Below are 22,683 nucleotides of genomic sequence, written 5' to 3' on the forward strand. Positions count from 1 at the left end.
ACAGATGATAGTTTACAGAGCAATAACAACAATGGCAGGAATATATCACACAAGACACATATATAGTTTAAAATACACAGATATTAAGTGTCTAAAAGCCTGTTTGTCACTCGAATTACAATAATTTCACATATTGCTCAACATCCTTCCGCGATGAGACCAGAGGACACCGTGGACACGTGACTATAAATTATTCCATTGAACCCGACAAGTGTGATGACAGACATAACAGAATACTTCCGCTAAATACTTTCAAAATAAAGGATATATACATACATACATACATACATACATACATACATACATACATACATACATACATACATACATACATACACACACACTTTAGGTTCATGTGATAATACAAAAATCAAATTAGAACATAGCTTTGAATATTGTATTCCATTTCCAATAATAAATCCCCATACATGCTATACACTGGGCAATTAAGCTATTATTATTTTCATTATATAAAATCATAATTCAAACCTCACATTTGGGAGTCTGGCAACATGAAATGTTTACATGAAACATTTATTTGTTCATCAAAATAGATCAGTTCATTGTTATGTCTGTCAATTAAGTAATTGGTTCAGCTGTACCTTTAGATTTTCAAGTTTTAAAAAAATGATTTGTAAAGTAACTAAAGCTGTCAGATATCATTTCGAAGTAGAAGTATAACGTGAAATGAAAAGAAAATACTTAAGTAAAGTACAAGTACCTAAAATCTGTCCGTGTTGATGATAAAGTTTATTTAAAAAAACGTACGCGTGCGTAAATGACGGGAGTTACACCATTTTGGATCTCGGGGCTACAGTAGGTAGTTAGCCGTTAGCTTTCACAACGCATCGTTACTTTGATCGAGTTTATTTTTTGCTGCTCTGATATTAATACATAAAGTAAACAGAGAACTGTGTTTGGATTTTAACCCGAGCCTTTCTTTGTCTGAAACGATGGACGGAGAAGAGGAGGACTTCATGAGCGGGAGCCATTCTGGTAAACGAAACAAAACATCAGTTTGTCTGCTTTGTTTCCTAACAAGCTAGCTAACGAGCTAACTGCTAACGTTACCTTTACACATCGTAAGTGGGTTGTTATGTTGGCCGGATGAGTAGGGGGCACGCAGCGTTACTGCCCTGGTTCTCCGTCACATTCCACTCTAAAAATGTTACATTAATGATGTTAATAAATGTGTCTAAACGGGCTCCAGACTGACTTGAATCTGTCAGTGAGTCGCCTCCGCTCTGTTAGCATTGTCCGGAATTGAAGCGATTCTTTAAACCATGCTGGGTAAATCATAGACCTTTTAGATGTATAATATTTGTGATGCATGTCGAATTGAAAAGCAGACGTAAATACGTATATATCCTAATATTTCTTGTCCTGTTATGTCGCACTCTCAGGGGTTTGCGTACAGGCTGGAGAAGAGCCTGGACTCTTTCTGTTTTTAAAGTGAATAGCGTACGTGAAACGTACCTGTTGGAAAGCCGTAGATTCAGACCTATACAGACCCATATCCTACATCATCTAACGTTGACCTACATGATGGCTCGTTAACTGATGTGGGATTTTTAGGGTCGGCAGTGCTGTTGTTGACCATGCCATGCAGGAGACCACCTTGTCGAAGTCCATGCTGAAAAAGTATGTCTCTGCCAGTGTTTATAGGCGGAATGACAGAGGTAGACCAAACAAATATGAAGTGACCTGACCTGTTATGTGTTCGGCAGATGACGGAGGCGGCACTCCTGTTCAGGACGAACACCCGGCGTCAGACGGCGAAGAGGAGAGGAGCGATGGACATCAATCTGAGGTTAAACTGAGGCCGCTTACCAGCACTGCATATCATCTTCACGTATCACAGCCTCTCTTAGTGTACTTATTTTGGGATGGATTTCAGATGAGGAAGTGATCACAATTTAATAGAGGAACCCAACTGTGAATTTATATGATATTATTTTTGAGTCTCCTTGCAACAAAAGGCTTGTTGTCAATGCAACAACAAAATATACCAGAATATTACCACCTCAGACAACCTCGAGGAACCCCAAAGTTGCTAGATAAATCTGAATGTCACAGAGCTACAGGCCTATTTCTAAGTGACCTGTCAGGCTACAGTCTGATTTCCGTTCAGACTCGGAGTCTCAGAGGATTCTTGATGCTCTGTGATGCAGTAGAACATCCTGTGTGGGTGGTATTAAACATGGTGGAGTGGTAGCACATCCAGGTGTTGTAGTGACTCTGACCTGCTGCTGTTTGTTTCAACAGGACGAGGGCAGCAATGATGAAAATTCCTCCCGTACCATGAAGACCAGTGGGGCAGTGGCCAACTCGGACAACGAGGAGCACAGAGGAGCTGACAGTGACTCAGAGGGTGAGGCCCCCAAGGGCCATGATGATGACAATGTCAAAAGTGACTCGGATACAGAGGCTCCTCGGCCTGCTGACAGTGATGACGACACTCCAGTCAAACGCAGGATGAGTGGCTCAGATAATGAGGAGGAGTCGCCTGTCAAACAGGGAGTTTCAGATAATGAGGACGAGGGAGGGTCGTCTCCCGTCAAACGCAGGGGGAGCAGCTCGGACATGGAGGAGGGTGAGGCGAGGCCCAAAGTTGCTGCAGACAGCGACTCAGACAACGAGGACACCAAACCCAAGGCGTCTCCTGCCCGCCGGGCCAACGTCGACAGTGACTCAGACACAGAGACGCCTTCCAGACGCAAGGCAGCACAGATAGACTCTGACGAGGAGGAGGAGAAACAGCAGGAGGACACAGAGGGAAAGGAAGGAGGAGGGAAGTGGAAGGCTGTGATGCAGTCTGACAGTGAGGAGGAGGAGGATGAGGGGGGGAAAAGGAGGAAGGCTGCAGCAGGAAGTGATGGAGAACAGCAGCAGGAAGAGAGGGAGCGGAAAGATGACAGTGACGAGGACGCCGAGAAGCCAGGTACTGATCTCAGGCCAGCTCATGTTCAGAAACACTGATGCTTTAAAGCTATAAACTGTCCGATAAACCTGATACTTGAGCTGACTTTGACTTATATTATTCTTATTACCATGGCACTTCAAATGTTCCCTCAGGATTCATTCTTTTGTGACTTTTGTTCTCTGCAGTGAAGAGAAAGAAGGCCATCCTGTCAGACAGTGAGGATGAGGAGGACGCAGACAAACCAGGTAAGCTGTCTGTGACGACTGTTTAGCATCTTCGCTGACACTGTGAGTTATGGGAAAGAAATCCGCAGGCCGCAGATGATCTGAAAATGTAAATCCGCTCCACATCACTAAGTGGGGCGTAGACTTACCCATTTATGCCCCTCAGGGAAGCTTAGGCACTAAACATTTGGTTGCTTAGGAGCTTCGGGGTGCACAGGGAAATCACACTGTGATGTCCGCATCTTGGAAGAATATTTATGTCCCATGTGAATGTACTTCAACACTCGAAAAACATAATTGGAAACAATTCAGTATGAAAGAGCTGTATAGTTGTGTGCAGGAATGTACAAATATTTTCTTCCTAACTAGACAGGACCATCTCTCAAATATAATAGAACTCCATATTATCGAACTAAAAAAATCCAACTTAAAAGTCGCTGAATCCAGCGAGAAAGGCAGGAACCATGGTTTGGTGCATGTGCAGGAGATGGCAGCACAGAATAGGCTATGTCTGAGACTGATCGGCCAATCAGCAGTCATGGATGATTGATCTGCAACTGCAAAATGAATGTCGAAAATTAAAAAGTAGTTTGAATGATCAAGTAACATCCTTTATTTATACAGTACTTCTCAAAAACCAGTTATCGTGCAAAGAGAATATCCATCCATCAATCTGTAACCGCTTAACCTGTTCAGGGTCACAGGGCGGCTATATGATGCAATTACAGACTAGAATAAAACCACATAATGATAAGAATAAGGAAAATAAAAATAATAAAAAAATATATATATATAAATAAAAAAATAAATTCCAATCGTTTTTAAAAGAGTTTAATAGCAACATGGCCTGATCCGAGCAAGTCTGTGTATGTAATCAAACTTTATTTATTGCACTAAATATTTGGTTTGCAGTATGTTGTTGGTGGTTATCTGTTGTAAATCCTTGGTGAGCTGGTTATTTTGACTGATGTTGTATGACTGGACCGCAGACTGAGCCAGACTTTCCTTTTTGTACTTGGCAGACATGCTTCACCAGTCAATCTCGTGTGTGTGTGTGTGTTTCCGTGTTTTCTGCTCAGCAGTGAAGAGGAGTCGGGCGGTGTCAGATGACGAGAACTCAGACAGTGACAGCGGGTTGGTGGGTCCTGATAAGACCCTGGCAGCCAAACTGAGGGAGTTGGGCTCTGACAGCGGGAGTGAGGATGACGAGAGGTCGAAGGCCACGGCGGGAAACAAGGATGAGAAGGCGTTGTTCGGAAGTGACAGCGACTCTGGGGACGGCAATGAGGAGGAGTAAGTACTGGACGGCTTCTTTCTGTGTCTTTAGACATGTAGAATATAATTATGTGATGGAGCTAAAGAGCTTCAATAAGGAGCTGGAACAAGTTCAGAAGTTAATCAGTGCTTCAACTTTTCACTTGAACCAGGATCACACTGGGTTTTCTGTAGGGCTGCACAATATGAGGAAAATCTGCGATAACATTGTTCAATATTGTGATATGACTTGTGAAAAGTTTGTTTGTGTCATCGTGTCTGAGGCAGTCTTTTGCGATGTGTTTATTGCGCATGTTCATATCAGTGACCATGAAAAAACTATACAAGCCCTAGTTTACTGGCTGTTGTTGTCATTGGTTTAGTTTCGCTTCATAATCTTCACATTTCTCAATTTATTTCAGCAAAACAAAACAAACACAAGGTTTCTTGAAACTTATTTGGGGATTCAACAATAATGTTTGCAGCTAAAAATGATTATTCGATTAATTGACTGACGGAAATCTTATCTGAAATGAGTAACAAGGAAATCTGTAACTATATTCATAATTGATTTAATTCATAAAAATAATTCTAAATATATAAAAGTGTTAATAGTAAAAAGAAAAATGTTTTTTATTGATTTGTACAGAAAATAAATTCACCAACTGTTTTGATGTGAGATGACCTTCTTATCACTATAATATGTGATCTTTGACCTCTGTTTCTTCCAGGAAAATGATTGCAGACATCTTTGGAGAGTCTGGAGACGAGGAGGAAGAGGAATTCACGGTGAGTACGACTTCTTTCACCTTCTGTCTTTTATGGTGCAGCAGAAAAGTGACAAACTGCGTCTTTCGTCCTGCTCCAGGGTTTCAACCAGGAGGACCTGGAGGGGGATAAGAAGGAGTCCAAGGAGAAGCAGCAGCAGCAGGAGGAGTCCGACTCTGATGATGGAGTGGACCGCAGCGGCCAAGAGTAAGGAATAATCTCTTAATAGACAGACGGCAGGAGACGTGTTCAGTTCTCTGGGTTCACAATCTCACCCCAAGTAGACTGGTGCTCTGACCACACAGACCTCTGCCACTGACGATCCAGTGATCCAAGTGAAAAATAAAGCAAATCTGCTCCAAAATGTAAGGGGTTCTTCCTCGGCCCACGCTTCACCAAGTTCCATGAAAACTGGACCGGTAGCTTTTCTGTAATCCTGCTGACAAATAAACAAAGTGAACTTAAGACATAGTCTCCTTGGCGGATTCAAAATCAATTAATGCTGCACTGCTTTTTTTTTTTTAAACAAATCTTGTATTTCTGCACAGTGTCAGATAAGAACCAGACTCCAATATTATACTATATAATAATTATTATTATTATTATGATAAAATATTGTACGTTTTATTCTATTTTTAGAATTAGATTCCAATCGAAACCTTTTCAATAACAAGAGCGTTGTAAGGTCCAACAGTCGGCATTTATCGAACAGACATATGTAATAATTTCTCAAAACATGCAACATGTTTTCAACAAAATATTTTGCTCCATTACATTTTTGTTGCTTTTTTCTTTTACAAAACAAAATGTTAACTTTGGAAAAAAGTCCTAAAAGATGAGAACTGATGCTTGAAGCTTCATTTGAAAACCTCAGTAGAAATGTAAAAAAATTACTAACTTTAGATTGACCAGTTTTCCACCAAAAACATCTCAACAACTTAATTATACAAGGCGCCAAAATGTTTGCATGAAGATCTCAGTTTGAGTTGTTTAAGTTTGGAATATCTAATGTCAATTTTGTGTGTGTGTGTCTGTGGTCAGCACCAGCTTCATGTCTGACTTTGACATCATGCTCGCTCGGAGGAAAGCCATGAACAGCAGAAAGAGACGGCACCGTGATGGAGGGACGTTCATCAGCGATGCCGATGACGTGGTCAGCGCCATGATCACCAAGATGAACGAGGCCGCAGAGGTCCGCCTATCAAAATAAAAGCCCCCACACTGAATGTTCGTGTTGGTGCTTTCCTGTATCCCTTAATACTGACTGTATGTTACTTTAACAGGAGGATCGAACTCTGAACAGTCAGAAGAAACCAGCGCTGAAAAAACTCACTCTGTTGCCACACGTCGTCATGCACCTGAAGAAGTAAGAACTGTGGTTATTCCTGTACGATTGTACTTGAATTTATTGTCTCTCATTTAAGTAAAGTCATCATCATTATCTTAAGCCTCTTGCACACATAGTCCCTGTACAAGACTGGGGTAAGCTTTCAGGCTCGTGAGTTTCACTATTCACACATGCACTACATTTAGGAACATTTCCGTTCTGGGCCTTTTCACATGGCAATGCCTGAATAGTTGGGGCAAAGGGTCGGTCCACTAGGTGATGCTAAAGCAACACTAATGGATACCAACCTCCAAAGAACTCAATAGAAGGTGGGGCAAGGTCGAATGAGTACATGTTGGAAAACGTCTATTATTTTCAGGATTCTATTTTATTTTAAATTATCAAACCACCCACAAGAGTATTGACATGAATGCTAAACCACACATACAATTCAAATAAGTCAGCGGAGCCTTGTGATTGGTTTGTGTGAATATGTCTCCTGTCAGACAGATGTGAACCCCTTACATGCTTATCCCTTCAATATTACTGCTTTTATACACAAAATCTTCGCTGAAATGTTAGGTCTTGAGGAGGAAACTGGCACTACAGATTACCCAGATTTTCCCTGCTCCCATCCGCACATGAGCCCACGCAGGGAATGTTCCTGAACACTTCAGTTAAAAATTGGAAGCCATTATTATGTTCAGTTGTTGAAACACAAAAACAAATACCTCTCCATAAGCCTTAATATTGCCTTAAAAAATGTGCAATTGGCTTCTGAGATTCAAACATAGTGTTTCTGAATGTATTTGTAGAGAGACTTTTAGAGATTCTTTTACATTTACTTCAATAATGATGGTTTGTTATTGGTGTTTTTATAGTTGACAAGCAAGAAAATGCAACATTGTTACTGTGACAAATTAAAGGATAAAAAGAAGAATGAGCAACTTAAACATGAATTAAATTTTGGACTTTTAAGTTTAACTTTGGTGTTTGTCCATCAGACAGGACTTGAAGGAGACGTTTATCGACAGCGGTGTGATGTCAGCCATTAAAGAGTGGATCAGTCCTCTTCCAGACAAATCCCTTCCTGCTCTCAGGATCAGAGAGGAGCTACTCAAGATCCTACAGGAAGTGAGTACAGATGCTGCTGTAGCCTGCAGGTCACAGCATCTATTTTTAAAGGCCTCAGTGTTTAAGTGTGCGTTTCCTCCCTGCAGCTGCCCAGTGTGAGTCAGGAGACTCTGAAGCACAGTGGGATCGGACGGTCCGTCATGTTTCTGTACAAACATCCCAAAGAGTCTCGGAGCAACAAAGACCTTGCTCTCAAACTCATCAGTAAGGACCTCTCTCTTTTGAAATCAGGCCCTACAGAGCAGCAGCTTGTCAGTAATGTTCTTCAGTCTCTGTCAAGAGTATTCTCTAGTAAGTAGTAATGTCTGTCCAGATGAGTGGTCGCGGCCGATCTTTGGCTTGACGTCCAACTATAAGGGGATGACGAGAGAGGAGCGTCAGCAGAGAGACCTGGACCAGCAGATGCCTCAGAAACAACGACTAAGGTACTAAAACATTACACAACCTTCTCCTGACACAACTTTCAGTCAGTTTCAAAATACAGTTTATATCAAATTACTTAAAATCCCAACAGTGTCTGTTAAAAATGATTATCTAGTTCAGTTTCTTAAGATCAGGTATTTGGTGTGCCAAAGATTCAGACTTTTCATGTGTTATCCACTGTGTATTCCAAGAGGATTAAAAGTATTGTGGGATTTCTTTTGTGTCAATAATCATGTGATACACATACACAACGGTTAGTCCTCTCCTTCTGTCCACCAGCCACAGTGGCAGAAACATCTATTTGAGTGATATAACGTGATATCAGATCAGTGCATGGACTTGCATGCTCACCGATCCCAGATCCAGCATTTTAGGCCGTATTGGAGGCATTTCTTATATGTGGAATCAAAACAACTCTAACAAAATAACATCTAACTCTAAAGAGGATGTTCTACAGCCTACAGGCCTTTCAGACATCTGAATGGACACAACGAAGCCTTGTGGCAGGGCATTTCTCGCCTTTCAGTGGTATTGTATGTGCTGGGTAACCAACATTGACATAAAAAATGCCTGAACATGTCCAACTTGACCCGCTGAGTCTTTCACTCTATAAAGACATGATGATATTGCTCAGGTCTTGGTAGGTTTGAGGTCTCATCTAGGTTTGGGCCGATATCTGGTTTCACTGGTTCGGTTCGGTGCACGGGCTAAGCCGGATTAATTTATGCACAAACAAGTTGAACTCTCATTTGTCCACTTTCTGGAAAATTAAAAACATCAGCGACCTTTGCCGAAGGCGTCATGGCACTAAATCCAACATGTCTTTCATTAGTAATAAGCAGCAATAATGATGAGCGATTCAAATAATATTGTGATTATTTATAAACGGATCGGCAAGTGTCCAAGTCGCCACTAATTTCCTCAATTGATTCGATTCTGCTTCAATATCGATTCGGTGAGAGATCTTTCAGTTACAATACCAGTTTTCTTGTATATGAAATAGATTCTCGTAGAAAAAATGCGGTAAATTGTACAAGAAACCCTCTAACCTGGTGCATTATTAAAAATATTAATATTTGCATTAACAATTGACCCCAAAGCAATAACATGAATGTACTTTTTATTAAACATGACCAACAGCCTGTCAGGCTTACATTATAGGGCCTTACGCCACAAAGCAAAGTTATTTATAAACGGTTATCGCAGCATATATTTGACTCTCCTTTCTGTGATCACGTTGCAATCTTCTGTGTAAAAAAACCGAATGTATCACTTGGGAGGGTCTGCTATGGCAAGTACGACGCCTACTGGGAAAGGTCGGTATAACCTGTTCGGTCTGGTCTTTGGCTTAGTATCAGACTGGTTTGACTGACTGGTATTTTCACCCACATCATTTCCCTATTTTTTTACTATCATCAGTGCCTTGTGCCATTCTTCATTCTCTTTCATCATGTTGTTTTTCCTTCCAGCCTTTCCTCTCCTTCTATTTGTTCTTTCGTTTAAGCTCCACTTTCTTTCATTCCTCTTCACTTGTCCATTTCACTTTCCCTATCCCATCTCCTCCTCTTCCTCCCCCCCCCAGTCAACCTCAGAAGGTGGAGAGGGCGGAGGAACCCGACGTCTTCTCTCCACCAATCAGGTTCAGTCACTAAATTGCATGGTTGCAATGCAAGTCCTGCCTCTAGACTGGTGCTGCGTCCATAATCACATACATACCCACTACGTACTTTCGTCCAACATACTTTTATGTGAATAATTTAATAAGTCTGCTTGAGAGCATCCATCCAAGTTGGAGACCGTAACCATGGGACATATGTCATACATATGTCTAGCAAAGTTGAAACTTCTACTTACTGTGTGTTGTCATCACTACTGCATTGCATTGTGGGATATTTATGTTGGGTTTGTCTTCTTTGTTGAGTTGGAACTTCTGGTCTAAAGTCGAAATAAGTGCGAGGTTGTCTCCATGTTGTCACTCCTGCACTTCAGAAATCCCTTGTGTAAAGTAGCTAAGATGCTTTTACTTGAGTTTTTCCGTTTTATGCTCCTTTCTGCTTATATATGTATACCACTAGAAGTTATTGGTTACTTTATTGGTTACTTTTATACAGATTCAGATAAATGCAAAATATAAATAATATTCAGCAACTCCATCCATCCATCCATTGTCTACCGCTTTATCCTGTATTCAGGGTTGCGAATATTCAGCAACTATTAACTAATAAATGATGATGTATGATTTATAGATGAAACTACCAGCAGTATATTAAGTCATAAAATTAGGTTCACCTTTACTAGCTGCAGCATTTAAGTGATGAACACATCAATGCATCAATATTTATGATACAATATTATAATATTATTTGTATATCATTCTGTTTCATGAGTACCTTTGGTAAGTATAATTTGATGCTAATCATTTTGTACTATCTTTGAGTAATATTTTTAATTAGGGACTTTTTACTCCTACCACTGTAAACTCAACCTTTTCTCAACCCCGTCAAGTCACGCCAATGAGCGTCTTTTGAGACTTGAGCCATCAGGTTGCTTCTCCAGTGTTTGAGTCCATCTGTGAAACGGAATAAGAGCGATGACCAAATCCACAGTCATTGTTCTGTGTAAAAGGAGGAAGATGAGTTCAGCCAAAGATAATTTTTCCCTGCTTAAAGGTTTCATTTGGGGGAGATTTTCCTCATCCGAAGCGATGATCAAAGGACGGAGGGTGTCATATGCTGTACAGATTGTGAAGGCCAATTTGTGATATTTGTCTACGTAAATAAAATTTAAATTAGTTGATAATGTGACATCAGCAGACTGACTTACCCAAGTCAAGTGGAGGACGATAGTCCAGAGATAGTTACACAGAGAGGTCATAGCTGAGGTGTTTTCATTGTGTTACACTGAAATGCTGACTAACTTCTGTGAGGTGGAGAATGCTGATAATAGCATGGATACTCAACTGGTGGTGTTTCTGCTTGGAGTGGGACCTTTTACCAGTTCAGTTTGAGTGTTCAGCAGCCTGTGGACTGCTCAATTCAGATCTCAGATCTGTGAACTGTGCTTGTTTCTCGTCACCCTGGTGACTGTGTTCATTGACTGTAATCCATCATGATTTAAACCAAAGTGTCCCTCTCTTCCTTCCCCTTTCTGTCTCTAGTTCAGGTGGTCAGACGCCTCGGAGAGATCTGGAGAAACAGCTGACTGGGGAGGAAAAGTAAGTTGAGCTTCAGATTTACAGACCCTGGTTGTTTGTATCCAGTTACACTGTAATGACATGGAGGGCCAGTGTTAGAAATGGATACCACCTCTTCCCTGCAGAGCTCTGCGACCCGGTGACCCCGGCTTCTGTGCCAGGGCTCGAGTGCCGATGCCCTCCAACAAAGACTACGTCGTGAGACCCAAATGGAACATAGAGATGGAGTCCAACAGGGTTAGTACATGGGGAGTTTTTCATTTTCAGTTTCCAGTCATCAAAATGAATGCAACATCTACATTTCAGTCATCAGTAGAGTGTAAAGGCAAGAGTCTTGCCATCAGAGTTTATTATCACCAATGAGGTGCATCCAGTTGGAATGTGTGTGAAAAGAAATGGGCAAATGGGTCTCCGGTTGAAACGACTAAACTAAAAAATTCTAAATTGTGATATTTCAATATATGTCAACATTTTGAATGAATTCACGTCTGATTCATGTAGGCTTATTAATTCCATCTGGATGTTAAGTTGGCAGAGGTTAAACATGGCTATTAATGTTAATTTAATTGTATCCTATACTTTATACACTTTATTTATTTCAAGACATAATTCTCTAATAATACTACTGTACCACAGGGTAATATTTGTATGTGTTCTAGCTTGAAATGAAAGTAGCTTGAATGAGAAATGAGAAAATCATGAAAAAAAATAAAAGAACGAAATCATGAAAGAGATCAGTTACCTCCTGGAAGTCTGGTTCTGGTGTGGAGGGCTATCTGTACACAGGAAGTGGAGGTAACAGCTGAGCTGTGATTGGTCCTCTGTAGAGTGGCTATAAGAAAGGCATCAGCCTGCTGGAGAAGCACAAGCGGCGCTTTGCTGAGCAGAGGAAAATCGGCCGCCCGCAGGGAGCTGTCAAGATCAGCATAGAGGGAAACAGAATGCCCCTGTAGTTCCTGCTGTTGACCTGTGGGGGCAGTAAGTCCTTTTGCATGGTGTGACAAAGTGTGGTGATGGTTCAACTCATGAGGGTTCTGCAGAGAGTTTTCCCCTGGAAAAGATGCTCTGCTCTCTGTTTATTAACAGATAAATGATTGAGTGGAGCGTCTTTTCTGTGGGGAACAATCTTTGACAGTGTACTGACTCACCTGTGACCTCTGACTCACCTGTGACCTCTGTCTCAGCTGGGACCACCTTAAACCAACACTCCCCTTCCTTCCACACGTACATTTCTATTCACTTTAAAGCGATACTTGTAATGTTTTGTCGTGTGGCTGTATGAGGTTCTGTTTCTCCAAAAACCATGTATTGTTGGCCAGAAAACCAGGAGAACCAGCACAGGAGCAAAGCAATGTACAGCTGTGGATGCATATTAGACACTTAAAACAATCGGTACTAAGTGTATGCTTCATATATATATTATGTAAATTACTGTTTTATTCAAAGGAGTCGAGTAGCTTTGAAAAGAGCTTCAGTTCCCTGCCAGAAAGGGCTTCATCATTTTGCAATTACTGTATCATGTATATTTTATTTGGTATACATTTCTTTCCTATATCTTCTGCACTATTTTTTTGTCTCAAGATTTTAAAATGTTTTTTTTTTTTAATTATGTAATCTTTGTTTTAATATTTATTTTTGAAAGGAGCCTGAGATCCAAGCTTTTCATTGCAAATGACTGCTTCTCTGTAACTATTGAGCACATGGCGATAAATGGCTTGAAACTTACATTGAGATCATAGTGACGAAAGTTAAAATCATTCTCTGCGATAACTTCTAACTAAAATCCTGTCTTGCAGTAAAATGAACCACTGAGCAGCGATTTGTCATCTGGTTAACCTTCAGATTTGTTACTCAAACCAATATTCCTTGAATCATGAACCTCCTTTGTCAGTAGTGGACATACACATCAATGAACTAACATGTTTGTGGGTTCAGGCTGTGGCTTTTGGGAAGTTTGGTGATCCAACATCTCTGAGGGTTTTAATATTTCCTCTGCATGACCCCGGAGAAGTGATGAGTGAGCAGCTATAAATACACTCTGCTTGTGTTCAGACAAAAAAACTCACATCTTCAGAAGTGTAACATTTGTGTCCACCGGTACGGCAGAAGATTTATGCTGTGTTCACACCAAATGCAAAGTGAATTTTTGCAGAGCATTACTCGTTCAAGCTCGACTGCGGGACCATTTTTGTTGGTGTTGGAGGGGAATGGCTTATCTTCATGTAGATGCCACCATTTCTTTCCGCCATCAACCATGGTCCAAGTAAGCACTATTGCTGCTTTGTACCTGTATGTGGAAGTCCCAGATACTGTGGAAAACTGAAATCAAGAAATATTCAAGACGACAAGCAAACGCATGTCAAAGTGCTTGTTTATTTGAATGGAGCTCGGATTGAACATCAAAATTAGGCATCAGCAACGTTATTGTTTAAACACAGATTTTCGTCTCCTCTCTGTACAATATGAGGTACTATCGTAAAGCTGCGGTTGACCACAGCCGAGGAATAGTTTTCCTCCATTTATGATTCAACGTCGTCTGACACAATACTTTCGCAGCACACATTTCTCAAAGTTTGTTTACAATTTCAAACTGGGTGAGATTTGTGTCTCTGCATTGACTTTGTATGTGTACCGTGTGGAAAGGTTTGGTATGAACACACCATTAGTGTTTCCTCACTCTTTCTTTCTTTTCATTTTTTAAAGGCAGTGATGGTTAAACCCTGAACATGCAGCCTTTCTAACATTTGATGTTTCTGTTTGTTTCAGCATGGTCCGATGAAGAAGGGTATGACCCGTGTTGACAAACAGATGCGTAGATTTGCTGACATCCGCCGCCTGACGAAGCCAGGTCACGCTGTTAAAATCAGTGTTGAAGGCAACCGGATGCCTCTCTGATTTTAAACTTCATAGGATTTATTCACTTTTTTCTTTTTAATGTGTTGTTTTCTGAACAGTCCCCTACCCCACTCAGGTCCAGCTCTGCCTTTATAAAGGGCCAGGGTCAAATCACTTTTGACTTTAAACGGAGCAGCGTGTCGGATGTTGAAGGCCATCTTGAACCAGTGTTTGGTTTGTCTATTCTGCGCTACTGTAGAAACATGGTGAACTGGAAAAGACACAGATTCTTACAATATTTAAATTCTGCCAATAAATCCGACACACTGGTCCTTTAAAATCAGAATGTGAATATCTGCTGTAAACTCAGCTGGTCTTTGGCAAACAATTTAAAAATCTTGATCCAAACAATAAAATATAGCTTGCTGCTGACGTTAATATCCATTTTGTTAATTGGATCTCCTCAAATTACCTCATGTTAGCAGCTAGCTACATTAGCATTGGCTCCTAGCAACTGGATACGGTATTCCAATGTTTCATCCAAACCAGCTAATTACCGATCGTGTATCTATCCGTGATGGTAGCTTATGTTAGCAGTGAGTTGATTTGGAAGTATAACTCAAGCAAAGGCCGTAATATAAGCTAACATTAGCTTCACTTCCAAGCCAACTAATATAGCTAATGTTGGCAGTCAGCTACATTAGATTTAGCTCCAAACCAAGTGGTGTCAACTAGCACCATGTTAGCTCTCGCTTAAAATTAATTAATGATAACAGTCGGTTAACATTATGAACTTTTTAACATTACCTTCAGCATTAGAGTCTTGAAGATTACGCTAATGTTAGTGATCTGCTAGCCTTTTCTCTAAACCAACTAGAGTCCTAAAATGATGTTAGCCATCAATCACATTAGCTTTAGTTTCAAACTGACTGGCCTTTTTTTGGCAATCAGTTACTTTAGGTAGAGGTAATGCTAACGTTAGATGTCCATAATGGTAGCAATAATTGCCATCAGCATAAGCCCCAAACCAACTGGCTCCTTAATATTAACTCATGTCAGCACTTTATTTGCAAGAGAACTACGTTTGCAGCTACATTAGCTTAATCTCTTAACCATCTCTATCAAGTAATTAAAAAAAAACTCTTTCAAAATATTTTGTTTTCTAGGTATTAGTATCTTAATGTTAATATTTAAATGTACTTGAAATGCTCCCATTGCAATGGCAGATGTGTACATTTATTTTAAGAGAATAAAACTCTAAAAACGACTAAATCAGAGACAGAAATTACTTGATAAGGGTTGGTTTTAAAGAAATAAAAAACGTGTCTCTAGGAATTGCATGTAGCTGAGATGAATTGAAACTCACAACAGCTGCTCTTCCCGTCTTTGCAGCGAGAGCAGTCTAAAAAATTAAATGTACAATAACCGATAAAGAGTGCCAATGCTGATAGTAAATTATTTTGACCCCGTTGGTTTGGAGACAAATGTAACCTAGCTGATCTAAGAATCATATTTGCATAATTTTTATTTTATTTTATTTTTTTTGCATAAAGTTTTTTGACCAAAGTTACATCACATTTAACGTTTATCAAAACTTTCTAATATTGGATTGATGATTGATGAAGAACAAAATCTTCCCTTGCTCCCCTTTTCTTTCTGGATGTGAAGATGTTTGTGTTTTTGCTAATACGCTGGCCAGATTCCTCCACCTCTTCCTCCTCAGTCCATTTTGTCCCCCTGCTCCCGTAGCGGCTGTACAGCAGTATGTAAACTGGTAACAGTGGTTCAGTTTGATCTCGGTGTCTGTGTGTTGATTGTGTGAATCAGCCCGAGTGTCTGCACTGTGTACTGGATCAGGTGATACTTTTTCATATTAAAGTCTCAAAAGAAACTCCTCTCTGCATTCTGAACATGTCTGTTTATAACTGCAGGTACTTACATTATGACTTACAATAGTTTCAGTCACAATACAATAGTTAAATTATTGTTAATTAATGGTGTTTTTGGTGTATAAACCATAATTTTATCAGATTTATATTCATAAAGTTTGCTGCTGAAACAATGAGTGGATGAATCCATAAGTCAATTGTTCCACCTTTAATTTCTCCTCCTACTAGTTTAATTTTTTGAGTGAGTCCTGCACACATCGGACCTTTTTTTATTTATGCATTCTGTTTGAGCTGAAACATGATGTGATCTATTTTAAGATGTGTTATCTAATAGTGTACTTGGTAGTCAATTTTGATGATTCCGATTGTAGATTATCACAGTGACAACCAGCTGGCCTAAAATGTCACAATTATTTAATAACCAATGTTAAAGGACCCATACCAGATGTTTTTTAAGGTAAAAATATAAATTTCATAAATATACATGTTAATGTTTATCAGTTTTAAAAATGTATCATTTGCCTTCTAGTTCAAATATTACTGTAATTATTGTTAGTGTTCGGCTAATATAACAATTCTTAACAGAATTATTATAGTTGTATTAGACTAACAATAATTAAACCGATCAATGCAGATTTTTGTGGTCTGACTGATGACTTTGAGCTCATCAGTCAGGAGAAAAGCAGCCAGAAACAAATATTTTTAAACCAATTAAGACCTTCTGAACAAAATGGACACATTTAGCAGCGTCATCATTTACTCTTTAATAGGCACAATTAAAGATAAGGCAGTGAGAAGCATTAAAAACAGGATCAGTGGAAGAGGACTGAACATCGGCTGGATCAAAGTCACGTCAGACTAATTTTTAACCTCTCGCTAACGAGGAAACCGTCTCTACTGCACCAGTGTGTTGGACTGGATCTGTAGTCACAATTAATGCTTCATGTCACACAGTAATGTTGTACTGTATAACCCAAACCAGCTGATTGTAAACGCTGCTAACAGGAATTTGTTATTCATGAGTATTCTGGTGAAATCAACATGTTTTAAGCCCGTTAAATGGTTCATTCATTCCAAATGTGACACTATAAAGTGCTTCAACATTGGCTTCAACATTAAAATGTGATGTCTCTTGGAATATCAAAATTCTCATATATAAATACAGGTTGGTCCAGTTCTTGTGGCCTGTTGCCGTGGAGACGTCTCTCAGCATGTCGTCCTGCTGTAAACAGACCTGCTGCACCGCTGGAAATACTACGAGGCAAAAACTCAAGTCAAGTCATGTCAGATGTTCAGCGTTGAGGCGTCAGACGCCTCCAGTCAAAGTCACAGGAGGGGAGTGATGATGCATTCAGGTGATACCCTAAAAAAAACAACTTCATGCCAGCATGAGAAAGAATGAACGCTGAATTCAATATTTGTGAAATTTGATTTAGAATATGTTGAAATTGATTAATTTTGTCAATAAAATTAAATTGAAAAAAGTGGAAAATAGACACAAACTAAGTAGCCAGAATATTAACTTAAGTAAAAGTAGTAATTACAAAATTACAGTTCCATCCATCCATCCATCCATTTTCTACCGCTTATCCTGTATTTAGGGTCGCGGGGGGGGCTGGAGCCGATCCCAGCTATCATTGGGCGAAGGCAAAATTACAGTTATGCATTAAAAATTGTACTTAAGTAAAAGTACAAGATTATAGGCATCAACATGTCCAAAATTAGTACTCATGCAGATTAGTCAATTTCAGAATAATATATATACTCAAGTTACTTAAAGGAGTCATCACCTGGTTTTATACGTATCCAGCCCCCCTTGGATCGCTTTGGATCAATTCGTAAAACTTATTAGAAAAAAAAAAAAAAAATGTAATCAAACATTGAGCTTGTTCTGACCCTTTTTCGTACCGCGATTTTATCACGCGAGATTACGCGCGAGGTTTTGACTGGTCCGGATGTGCATTGTATAATATGTAATGAGGCGCGCGTTGATTCGCCGCAGGAAGGACAGAGCCGGGGGGGCTTGCCTGCATGCAGACTCCAAAACATAATGGCGGCGCTTCGGCGATTTCAGGTAGCGGACGGGAGGGGGGGTTGGGTGGTGAAAGAGGGGTGGGCTTATGCAAGTAGCCGCCACGGTGACGTCACCGAAGGCGCAGAATCAAAATCTCGTGCTTTAGGAATGCACACCCTTGTGTGCTATTCCTGTTCGGAAAAAGAGCAGAAGCGAAAAAACGGCGCCACTTTCAAACTCCAGCCTTTCAGGCAAGTTTCAACTGAGGTCAAACACAGATATGCATGTTTTAACAAGAGAAATTGCGATTTCCAGGTGATGACTCCTTTAAATACAGTATACTTGTCAACATACTTGAGTAATTAACCAAATTGTAATTCAAAACGTGCTGCGAAAACCAACAAGTGTTAAACAACTATTTATTCAGGACATAAATCCATCACTGAAGAATTAAATCTAAATGTACTATGTTGAAAAAAAAAACATTGTACAGCTTTCTTTTGAGTTTATAGAATTTAAAGGTGGATTTAGTATGTTTCTCTTTCAAATGTGATGAGTTGTTTGTATTAAGACATAAAGATGAAATGGTCCTGACATTCTCAGACACGACTGATGAATTTACTAAGTAGCACCTGAATGCACCATCATTAAACATTCATCGCTGTGGGGAGGGGCGGCGGTGTCACGGTGAAGTGCAAGTGGATGATTGACAGGTGGTGGGCGTGGCGGTTGGTGATTGGCTGTGTTTTCATGCATCTGTGGCAATTCCTCTGCAGAGAGAGAAAGGCTTGAAAGAACCATTTCATTGATGAGAACCACAAGTAGTGGACATGACTTGACTGCAAATCCGTACCTGTCCAGAAGAGGGCTCTATAGACAGGGGGCAGTGTCATAGGGAGTAGGCGTGGTCTACCCTCGACTGTTTGGCAGACGACTCATTCCGATCCTGTCGATGGGAGGCGGATTAACTCGTCGCCGTGGCAACTCCACTACCTTACTGCAAACATAACAAGGACATTAAAAAAGGTGAACTACATTGCTGGATTCAAAGTGATTAATTTTATTCAACAGAACTTTATCCAAGAATATTTACTAAAACAATAAATGTGTTTAAATACTGAAACATGGCCACAACATTGTAAATTGTATTTTATTGGTACCAGTGAAGTGCCAAATCATTAACCATCTCCTTCGACGGAGTTAAAAGCACATTCCACACATCAAGCTGCCATATAAAGAGCCACCCTGCAGACTTTGGTTCTGCTATATGGGTTATTTTTTAAACTATTAATTCTAATAGTTTTTCATCCAGTTTTAATGGAGAAACCCAATAAGATTGTCTTCAGTTTCTTCTTGAGTGGAGCATTTACAGACTGAATTGTGCATCTGACAGTTCAAACATTTTTAACAAAAATGTACGACTTTTTCGACGCGCTATACAAGCAATATGCTACACCATGACTTTTTTCAACATGCATACTAAGACATTTTTTCAACATGCTTTACTAAGACCTTTTTAATATGCTTTACTTGGACCTTTTTTCAACATGCTTTACTAAGACCTTTTTTCAATATGCTACACCATGACTTTTTTCAACATGCATACTAAGACATTTTTTCAACATGCTTTACTAAGACCTTTTTAATATGCTTTACTTGGACCTTTTTTCAACATGCTTTACTAAGACCTTTTTTCAATATGCTACACCATGACTTTTTTCAACATGCTATACTAAGACATTTTTTCAATATGCTACACCATGACTTTTTTCAACATGCTATACTCAGACCTTTTTTCAACATGCTACACCATGACTTTTTTCAACATGCTACACCATTACTTTTTTCAACATGCTATACTAAGACCTTTTTTCAACATGCTATACAATGACTGTCACTTTTTAATAACGTTTTATATTACATTTGTATCACCTATTATATTATGACATATCTTCTACTTTCTTTTAATGGGAATTCATACTGCATACTAGGATTGCAGGATTAACCCTGCAATCAAATTGCAAAACAAACATTAAATTGACAATTGGCGAATTTGTGGCTTTTTGGGTTTTGATTATCAGATCTTTTCCTACGCTTCAGAGGAAACTTTCATCAGGTTTCCACCTTGTGAGCTTAAGGTTGTTATGTATCCACTGTCACTGGTTTGGTTTCAGTTCTTATTGTTTTCCTTTGGGGGATGGTGGACCTACATTTGGGCACAGAAGTCTGGTGACTTCAGTGCCTCAACAGGTGTTAGGAACCAAAGCTTGACCAGAAGATTTTTCAAAGAAACAACACAACAAACATGTGGAATATGTTTATACTGAAGACTCAAACCCTTCTTCAAGTTGTGGGTTGTTAACTTTCTGCACTGCTCAATATAATGGAGAGAGCCTGTCATCCTACCTCTGCTTTGTTGTTCCTTGTTTGGTCTCCATGGAACTAACGGACAGGCGGTCCAGGGGGTTGGTACCAGAGAAACTCCTTTTCCTCTTTGGCTCCATGACATCATTCTCCATCCTCACCAGGTTGTCCAATAGGAGGAGCTTCGCCGTCAGATCCTCCCCTGCCTTCACCCCTCCAGGATGAGACCGAAGAGCAACCAGAGCGCTTGAGGCGGGCCGGACTATGCGCTTGAATACAAGGACAGGGTGGAATAAGGATCTGTACACAAATGTCTAGTCTGTAAATTAATCATTTTAACCAGCAAATATGAATGAGAAATCCTTCAATATCTCAGATATGAATAGATAACTTCACTACCAAGGAAGATCATGCAGCTGCTGAATAGACCTATTGATTTTATAATACTGCTTCAAGTATAGACTTTCAATATGAACAGACAAACTGGGAAACGTTTTGTACACACACACGGTTGTAGTAAATAATAATGATTTTTTTTATTATATTGGTAACATGGAGGGAAGTGAAACGTTGTTAATCAAAATGGGCTCTACGTGCACGTAGAGCCGCGCCTTTTTTTTCTTAAACCGGATGATTCATGTTGTTCTATCGGAGCATAGTGTCGGCTTCAGTGAATATGATCAAAAAAATTTTGCCAACTGGGACTTTAAAGATGATCACAAGCAGAATACCCATAAGTCTACACAATAAAACACATTTCCAATTCCTGTGTAGAGGAAGTTAAAAGACAAATATCACATTGCAGTGTTTCATTGTTGATGGAAACACAAGCAAGACTAGCATGGGATAAGTCTAAACCGAAACACTAACACACACACACACACACACACACACACACACACACACACACACACACACACACACACACACACACACACACACACACACACACACACACATATTATATAGTGTATATGTGTGTGTGTCTGTGTGTGTATGTGTTTTATACTACAGATTATATTAATAATTTCTAAAACCAGTGGTAGAATGTAATTTGTTTTGATTTTGATATGCTTGTACTTCTTAGTATTTCTTATTTCATTCAAATAATCTATTTCTTATATTTGTTACACAATCCACCACTGTGAAAAATTAACTCCACTGTTCCTCCATTTTTCATTTTCCATTAGGGAGTCTCCGTATAGAAAATATTGATCTGAGCAGGTCTCCTCCACCTCTTCTGATGTTTTCATACGGCAGGACTCCATGTTGTGAATCATCTCTTACATCATGACCCTGACAGTGAGCAGTTTCTGACTTCCTGTTCTCCCGCTGCCTCTGATGAGTCACACGATCGGATATCATCCAGACTAAACAGAAAACACCTTCGGGTTTGTCTCCCTGCAGCCAGGCAGACCTCGGATCTTTATTCTCATCATGTGATATCAGCAAAGGGGCCCTCGGAGGGACGGGGCCGTTGGTTTTGGCCCTCGGGATGATTTGATAGGACACAATCTGATCTGATCCAGGAGTTAATCTGCTGAGTCAGTACAAGACTACTGCAAACAGCTTGGTCTAACTTCTCATGTACCCAACGGTGGAAGAAGTACATTTACTTCAGTTAAAGTAGGCTAACAATACCACAGCGTAAAAATACACTCTTAGAAATAAAGGTTCTAGCTAGAACCATATACGGTTCTTCGGATTCTCCCCCTTTTCAGTTCCCATTTGAACTTTTGTAAAGGTTCCACTTGAAACCCTTTCAGAGGGTTCTACCCAACATAAAGGGTTACACCTACAACCATCAGTCAAAGGTTCCACCCAGAACCCCTCTATCAAGTTTCTATCAAGAACCCCTTCTGCAAGGTGCTAGAGAACCCATCCACGGTGTAGTGGTTCCACACAGAACCATCTCTGGAGGTCGTATCCAGAACCTTTCCACATTCTAAGGGTGCTAACAAGAACCCACTGAGGGGTTTCTACCAATAATTGTTTTATATTCCAAGGCTTTCATCTGGAACCCCAAAAGGCAGAGGCAGATGTGATGCAGCGATGTGGGCATGGGGGAACAGTCATACATTCGACGATCCTTGAATCCTTGACTCTTTCTTACAAAAAGGGTTCTTTGGATGAAAAAGGTTCCCAATAGAACCACAGTCTTACAAATAACCCCTTTATAAAAAATAGGATTCCTCAACCCATTCTGAACCCTTATTTTGAGTGACACAAATAAAAGTCCTAGTCCTGCAGTTACAGTAAGGGCACAATAATATCAGCATCAAAATATACTTAAAGTAAAATAACTTTTCATGCAGAATAATACATATTATTACGC

General features: G+C 39.9%; 2 protein-coding genes across 5 annotated transcripts in view; one reads left to right on the forward strand and one right to left on the reverse strand.

Annotated features, from left to right (window-relative positions):
• Positions 1–811: 811 nt before the first annotated feature.
• iws1 (interacts with SUPT6H, CTD assembly factor 1) lies at positions 812–15,976 on the forward strand. Of its 4 annotated transcripts, none has more exons than XM_084018953.1 (15): positions 812–996; positions 1,728–1,810; positions 2,266–2,941; positions 3,109–3,168; positions 4,227–4,440; positions 5,133–5,190; positions 5,270–5,376; positions 6,211–6,361; positions 6,453–6,535; positions 7,501–7,630; positions 7,717–7,834; positions 7,944–8,055; positions 11,211–11,267; positions 11,372–11,483; positions 12,074–12,222. In XM_084018953.1, exons 1-15 carry the CDS (start codon positions 954–956, stop codon positions 12,197–12,199), a joined length of 2,130 nt encoding a protein of 709 aa, XP_083875079.1. In that variant the 5' UTR covers positions 812–953; the 3' UTR covers positions 12,200–12,222. The 4 variants fall into 4 exon arrangements, with proteins under 4 accessions (XP_083875079.1, XP_083875077.1, XP_083875080.1 ...); XM_084018951.1 differs by lacking the exon at positions 12,074–12,222 and adding an exon at positions 14,013–15,976 and having other exon boundaries at positions 813–996; XM_084018954.1 differs by having other exon boundaries at positions 813–996; positions 4,230–4,440.
• A 2,803-nt stretch (positions 15,977–18,779) lies between these two features.
• Positions 18,780–22,683, reverse strand: part of ostn (osteocrin) — a 6,445-nt gene continuing 2,541 nt past the window's right edge. Inside the window, exons 3-4 of the mRNA XM_084019348.1 lie at positions 20,391–20,617; positions 18,780–18,981 (exon numbers count right to left, since the gene is read on the reverse strand). Of these exons, the coding sequence (XP_083875474.1) occupies positions 18,894–18,981; positions 20,391–20,617 (315 nt within the window). The 3' untranslated portion in view covers positions 18,780–18,893. The remainder of the gene's footprint in view (positions 18,982–20,390; positions 20,618–22,683) is intronic.

This window comes from Eutrigla gurnardus (assembly GCF_963514095.1).
Source record: "Eutrigla gurnardus genome assembly, chromosome: 10".
NCBI classification, from domain to species: Eukaryota; Metazoa; Chordata; class Actinopteri; order Perciformes; family Triglidae; genus Eutrigla; species Eutrigla gurnardus.

Coding starts and splice junctions, on each gene's coding strand:
- iws1 (XM_084018951.1), top strand. CDS start 954: ATGGACGGAGAAGAGGAGGACTTCATGAGCGGGAGCCATTCTG. Junction 4,441..5,132: donor GGGGACGGCAATGAGGAGGA/GTAAGTACTGGA, acceptor TGTTTCTTCCAG/GAAAATGATTGCAGACATCT. Junction 7,631..7,716: donor TACTCAAGATCCTACAGGAA/GTGAGTACAGAT, acceptor TCCTCCCTGCAG/CTGCCCAGTGTGAGTCAGGA.